This window comes from Physeter macrocephalus, chromosome 7 (genome assembly GCF_002837175.3).
Source record: "Physeter macrocephalus isolate SW-GA chromosome 7, ASM283717v5, whole genome shotgun sequence".
NCBI classification, from domain to species: domain Eukaryota; kingdom Metazoa; phylum Chordata; class Mammalia; order Artiodactyla; family Physeteridae; genus Physeter; species Physeter macrocephalus.
The window spans coordinates 92,704,090-92,711,159 of NC_041220.1; the positions used below are offsets into that span (position 1 = coordinate 92,704,090).

General features: G+C 49.7%; 1 protein-coding gene across 1 annotated transcript in view; it reads left to right on the forward strand.

Annotated features, from left to right (window-relative positions):
* Positions 1-412: 412 nt before the first annotated feature.
* Positions 413-7,070, forward strand: part of LGI2 (leucine rich repeat LGI family member 2) — a 27,589-nt gene continuing 20,931 nt past the window's right edge. The window contains exons 1-4 of the mRNA XM_024119488.1: positions 413-609; positions 2,550-2,621; positions 3,600-3,671; positions 5,616-5,687. Of these exons, the coding sequence (XP_023975256.1) occupies positions 413-609; positions 2,550-2,621; positions 3,600-3,671; positions 5,616-5,687 (413 nt within the window). The remainder of the gene's footprint in view (positions 610-2,549; positions 2,622-3,599; positions 3,672-5,615; positions 5,688-7,070) is intronic.

Genomic DNA, 7,070 nt, shown 5'->3' on the forward strand with positions numbered 1-7,070 from the left:
CAGGCCGGCTCCTCCCCTAAGGTCACCCAACTTTCTCCTCTCTCCGCAGCTCCTGTGAAGGGTCCGGGAGGGGCCGGCGGGGCGCAGCGGGGGGCGGCGCGAGGCCCCCTCCCCCGCGGGCGGGCGCCCGCCCCGCATTATTCATTGGCCAGAGCGGGCTGCGGGCTCGGGTGCTGATGTCAGGCGGGCGCGGGCGAGGCCCGGGCGCCGGTGGGGGGGCGCCGAGTGGGGGTGACGGCCAGCATGCTGCTCGGCTGCGGCTCGGCCTCCCACACCCGCGGCGCCCTCGTCCTAGCCAGCAGCGGCGGCGGCAGCGGAGCAGCGAGCGGCGCCCGCGTCTGCAGCGGCGCGGAGTCCGAGCGCGCGGCGCGGCAGCGGGGGTCGCGGCCGGGGCGGGGACCGGGGACGCGGCATGGCGCTGCGGCGGGGCGGCGGCGGGGCGCCGGGACGGCTGCTGTTGCTGCTGGGAGCCGCGTGCCTGATCCCGCCGAGCGCGCAGGTGAGGCGGCTGGCGCGCTGCCCCGCCACTTGCAGCTGTACCAAGGAGTCCATCATCTGCGTGGGCTCCTCCTGGGTGCCCAGGATCGTGCCGGGCGACATCAGCTCCCTGTGAGTGAGTGGGACCCCGGCAGCCCCTGCCCCGTCCTGCCCCACCCGGCGCCCGCCGCCGCCCGGGAGTTGCCTCTGGCGCCGGGACAGCGCGACCCTGACCCCACTTCCCAGCCCCTTCCTTTGCGTTTGGGTTGGGGCGCCCGGTGGGACGTGGGTTGGAGTCTCGGGCCCCGGGGAGGATGAGGGGAACCCGAGATCCAGAGTCTGGGAAGCCAGACAAGTCCCTGGGGCAGTGTTTCTCAAAGTCTGGCCCGCGGGCCACCTGCATCAGATCCACCTGGGGTGGGGGGGGGGGGCTTGTGCCAATGCAGTTTCCGGGGCCCGCACCGAATGATGCAGGGTTCTGAGAGCGGAGCCTTGGAGTCTGCGTTTGGCCTCCCCAGGTGATTCTGGGGCGCATTAAAGTTTGAGAGGATGTGTGTTGGGGGTGGGAAGGTTGTGTGGGGGGCATGCGTATGCAGCCGAGCATGACTGGAGCGCTTGCAGACGGATGAGGCCTCACCGTCCCTCCTGAGGTCTGGGGCTGTGGTTTACACGGTGCCCTCCTCTGGACCTGTCCACACTGCAGGTGGGGCAGAACCTGGGAGAAGGCATGTCACCTCTAGAAGTGGAGATGCCGCCGCATGTGGCCCCGAAGAGGGAGGCACAGAGGACCTGGCGGAGCATTGGGGCATGTGGGCATCCAGCCCAGAGGGCAAGTGCTGGGAGTCAGCCGGACTCCTTGCCCTGAGTTCATAAGGGCTTCTTGCCCCCCTCGTCACCGCGCATTGCGCTGGCTGCTTATTCAGTGCTGGAGGAGCGGACAGGAAAGGGCTTCCCATTATTGGTCCACCTGCTCAGGGGCTTTCAGCCTGGCCTCACACAGCCACTCCAGCCACGTGGCCAGCTCTCATAATGGCTGTGGAAGGGGCTACTGGGCAATATCTTCACTGCCGGGAAATGTTTCCTGCTGAAATGACTCCCACATCCAGGCCAAGGTGCTGGGTGATGCCCACTCAGTCGTAGAGGCAGGGATTCCCATGGGGGGCAGGGGGTTGCTCTCACTTGCTCTTGTGCTCCACTTGCGCATCTGCACCCCAGGCAGGACGCTGGGGCCTGGACCCAGGAGTGAAGGGCTTCCTGTTCCTGTTTGCATTTATAGGAAGCCAGGAGAGTCTGGCCGAGCAGGAACAGAGGGCCAGTTTGACGCCGAATATTGCTAAGTCGGGTGACATGGAGCATTCCAGAAATGAGAATTCCCCTGGTTAAATCCCTTAGACCAGCAGCTGCTTAACGGATCTGCATATTAACTGAAATAATTCTGAAATGATGTATTGAGGTCCTACTGCGGCCAGAAAGGATAGGGGCCCTGGTGGCTACAATAGTCAGGTTCCTTGTTCTGATTGGCCATTAACTCTGGCAGATGGCCTGACCTCCCACCACACATTCAAGTTCAGGTGTCTCTGGGTTGTTTCCCAAGGCTTTCACGGTGCATTTAATCAGAAGTGCTCTGAGCGACATTCAGAGATGTGCTCCCAAGGGGGAACGCTTAATCCTACCCTTGAGTTTCGTCGGCCAACACTAATGCTGTGTCTACACAAACAGAATCATGGGCAGAGGTGAAAGAATTATCCATCTTCAGCTAGGTCCTCCTGTAGTTAAGAAAAGGAAGTGAGGGGTTATTGATATAAACCGGCTGAGAAGATGTCTATGCTAGGAGCTAGACTGATAGTAACGGGTTCTATTATTCAGTCCAGTTTTCCTATTGATCCAGTTCATTGGAAAATAGCTGGACTCATCTTGTTCTTACCCCTGAGAAGACCCTGGCCAACCATTTGAAACCTCATTCCTGAGTGGAGGTGTTTAAAGCACAGGTAGAGGATAAGGTCCTTCGTCCATCTTGCCCGGCACTTCCTCAAAGCAACCTAGTCCTTGTTTTGTTCCTCTCTTGCCCGTAGGAGCCTGGTAAATGGAACGTTCTCGGAAATCAAGGACCGAATGTTTTCTCATCTGCCTTCCCTGCAGCTGCTGTGAGTATGGGAAGTCCTCTCTGGAAATGGCGGTCCTGGAGGTGCAGTCCTGGGAAGAGCTGTCTCTGTCTCTTGGGTATCAGTCCTTCCCAAGATACCCAAGCTCCACAAGTAAACTGTGGCTGGCTCTTAGGGTTTACTTGCCCCATTGTGTCCCCACTGAGCTGAGTCCCCAGTGCTCAGTGTCCTTTCCTTCTTTCAGCACATGTTTTCCTCAAGGACTTTATTTATTTAAACATCTTTATTGGAGTATAGTTGCTTTACATTGTTGTGTTAGTTTCTGCTTTATAACAAAGTGAATCAGCTATATGTATACATATATCCCCATATCCCCTCCCTCTTGCGTCTTCCTCCCACCCTCCCTATCCCACCCCTCTAGGTGGTCACAAAGCACCAAGCTGATCTCCCTGTGCTATGCGGCTGTTTCCCACTAGCTATCTGTTTTACATTTGGTAGTGTGTATATGTCAGTGCCACTCTCTCACTTCTTCCCAGCTTACCCTTTCCCCTCCCCGTGTCCTCAAGTCCATTCTCTACATCTGCATCTTTATTCCTGTCAAGGACTTTACTGTAGATGCCATCGCCCATATCCAGCAACTGGGGACATGATTACATTGAATTATGACCTGAATTTCACCTAAACGTACCATTTCCCAAACGCCTCACTTTAAAAGAGAACCTCCGTTTTTAACCTCTAAATGTTATTATGGAAATAGGAGCTCTCAGGACATATTTACTGAGACCCATAGGGAAGAAAGGTGAAATAATGGGGGTGACCAGAAAATCTGGCCAAAGGGAATCCACTTGCCATTGTCCATCAGTGTCTGAGTCAGGTCGGACACCGAATGGGCCAGTTTTACACTGAGAAGAGCCCATGTTTGCCCACAGATCAGAACATCACAAAAGAAACAGAAATGGCTTCACTATGTGACTCAAATTTTACACTTCTGCATTGAAACCTAATGTCTCTTATTTTCAGATTGCTGAATTCTAACTCATTCACAGTCATCCGGGATGATGCTTTTGCTGGACTTTTTCATCTTGAATACCTGTAAGTTTTGTGCTTTGTCTATTTGCTGAGCGTTTGGTATGTCAGTGGAATGGCTGTATTGCTTTCCAAGCTGGAACAGCTTAAGGGTGGAGAAAATTCAGAAAACCCCATTCTGTTTTCAGCACTGACCTTTTATAGTTTACTTGTGTATAAACATGCTGAGACAGGAGGAGGTTGGAGACAAAGAGGGGGAAAGGAAACAAAGAAGGAAAGATATTCATTCATTCTCTGCTGACATTTAATTTGTCATGTCATAAGCACAATTGGAAATTACATTGGATATTTTTACCTCTCAAAGCTAGACACGAATTTGCTGATCAGCCAGAAATAAAGCTGAAGGATTCTGAGGGTTACATATTTTTAAGAAAGTCTCCTTATTTGGGGATACAGCTTCATGTTTTTAGTTTACCTGTCCTATATCCCGTTTGCATTGTCTCCTGTGAGCTGCAGCTGAGGGTCTAATTTTGTTTTTTCTCCTTTAAAATAAAGGTTATTTTTCCCTTTTCAGTTGTGCATTTTTTCCCCCCCCAGCAATGCCTGGCTCTGATTTCTGCCTCTTCACACTTTCAGGTCATCTTTTTTCTCCTTAAGCTCTTCCACCCTTGTCTTCTGTCACTTTGTAATAATGTTAATCCTGCTATCAGATGGGATTTCCTTACTTAGCATTCAGGGGGATTTTTTAAATCCATGTCTCTGCTTTCTTATCTGAGGTTAACAGGTAGATGTTTGAATTCTAAATACATCCTGGGTCTAAGAAAGCTCTCTGCTGATTTCCTGTCCTCAGGAAAGATGTCTCTGGAGAAATTCTTTCTTCAGAGGATACATAATACGGGTACTCTCATAATACTTGATAGTCTAGGTAACCTGGGAAGAGTGGTCAGGCTGAAGTGCTAGGCCAACTAGGTTCTATCAAAGCACACCAACAGCCGATGGAGGTGGTGAACAAAGAGCCATCCATTCTGTCTTTCAAGCAGTACGTCTTCCTGTCAAGGTTACTGAGGAGGAAGTTCGCTTCTCAGCTTATACTGAAGTCTATTACTGAATAGACCCCTGATTTTTTAAAAAAACCAGGCACCAGATCATTCTCAGTGTACGAATCAAGAACTGTTTCACTAACGAAAAACATCATGTTGCAAAGTCTCCCTTGGACCATCTCATCAGAGACTTTCTTACATTTGAAGAAATGTGATGCCGTAAACTAAAATTTAGTTCTCTGTGGCCTAGTGCGTTCACTTCATGTATTTCCCATTTTAAAGCATGGCTGGAGTTATGACTGCAAGGTCCTGTGTGCAAGCCCTAAGACATCTTAGCACAGAGAAAGAAGTTTGGCCCATGCTCACCTTCCTTATACTTTCTATTTCCAAGTAGCCTAGAGATCTTGAGAATATCCTTGCCTTGTCACCCACTTGTTCAGAGATGACACTGTGTAGGACATGATGAACTCAAGCTGGCCAGAAGCCAAGCTTAATGGAATTCTCCCTGGGCAAAGACGTTAATATGAAGATGTAAAACAATGGGCTCCCCTCAAGGGGCAATGATATTAACAGAAGTATTAGTAGCCAGGCACTGTGAAATGTAAGAAGGTTGGGGGGGGAAGATGCCTGGAAGCGTTCCAGTCTTGCGGAATTTGAGAATATCTTGCCTTTGTGTAGGGCTTTCTTCTCTTTTTTCCCCCGAGATGTTTTTACCCATGCTGCCAATTCTGACTCTGAAGACTTCCAGGCTGCTTCTGGAAGGAGTGCAAAGAGCACGCTTGTGTGGAGGCACTCTTGTACACACACCCAGCTCCCACTTGGAATCTGGTATAGCTGACCGAGCCTTTGGAGATGAATTTCTGAAATTTATAAATGCTTTTAGATTTCATTCTGAAAGCATCCCAATATCGTTTTTTTCGAGATATTAAGCAGAGAAAATTCAGTTTAATTATATGGCTGTTCTCCTTAGGTTCATTGAAGGGAACAAGATAGAAACCATTTCAAGAAACGCCTTCCGTGGCCTTCGTGACCTGACTCACCTGTAAGTCCTGTGAAAAGTGTTGTAAGTCCTATTTAATGTGTAGAGTGAGAGTCACTTCCTGGTGCCTTTCTCTTTCTTGACTGTTTTGTACATATTGTAATAGCTCCTGAAGGAAACTCATTGCCACATTGCCCGAGCGGTTTCTGTATTGTTGATCAGACACCAGCCTATTGTGATCGCTCACCCACTTGGCTTTCTTATCTTCTCCGTCCTCCCGAATTGCCGTTATGGTCCACATGACTGCATGTGAAGTCAGGAGCACTCTGAGCTGGGAGTGATGGACGAGGTGGGAAGGAATGGAACGTGTATCATATACCTACTCCGTGCCAGGCCCTGGGCTGAGCGCTTAGTGAGCCTTGTCTTCTTTATATTTCACCGTAATCTGTGAGTCCCCATTGTACAAATTTGGGAACTGAGGCTTACCTGACTCATTGAAGAATGTTTGTTGAATGGAGGATCAACATTAGGATGAAGTAGAATAGAGACATTTTTGTGGTTCCTTTAATTTGGATGCAGATAGCTTTTTTTTTTTTTTTATGTTGGATTAATCTGTGGTTTAAGCTAAGCTCTCTGGGTTCTTTAATAGCTTTCTGGAGAAAAAAAATTAAACAAGTTGATTTGAATTGGCATATCCAAATAAAGCAAGCACACACACTTAGCAAATTTGGAAAACTGGAAAAATAGTGCCTGTGCTTATGAAAATGTGAACATCGTCATTGTCTTGGCAGGAGCAATTTATTCACCAGGAACCAGTCCCATTTGCACGCTAGAAACTTTGTGTTTGAGTAGGATAACATGTCCCATCTCCATAGTCAGCTTATCTGTGGTAAAAAGACAATTGGGGAAGTTAGAGGGCTTTGAGTAGGGGTATTAGGCAGGGTGGCAATACCTCCAGGGTGTGTAACCGTATCCGATGCAACATCTAAGGAGATAATCATTCACATCAGACCCTGACAGAGGCAAAGGTGTCTGTCAACAGTCTCAGTAAGCACTTGATTCTGGAATCCTACCAATCAGAAGTCCTGCCTAAGTTACAGCTTGTAGAGTAAGGAGATGAGGGAGTGCAAATGGAAGTCTGAACATCTGGAGCAGCACAGCCGATCCTGGACAGCATCAGACTCTTATTGGCATTATTCCCCCGTGTTTACTTTCCTTGCTATAAAAGTCTTGATTGTTTTTTCAGATTCAACCTAGATGCCAAATCCCCACGTTCTTGTAGAGGCGAAGACAATGGGCCTTGAGTCACAATAGACTTGAGTGCAAATCTCAAGGCCACCATTTGTTAGTATTACTTAGCCTTTTTCGAGCCTCGCTTTTCTCATCCTTAAAAATGGGGGGCTTCCCTGGTGGCGCAGTGGTTGAGAGTCCGCCTGCCGATGCAGG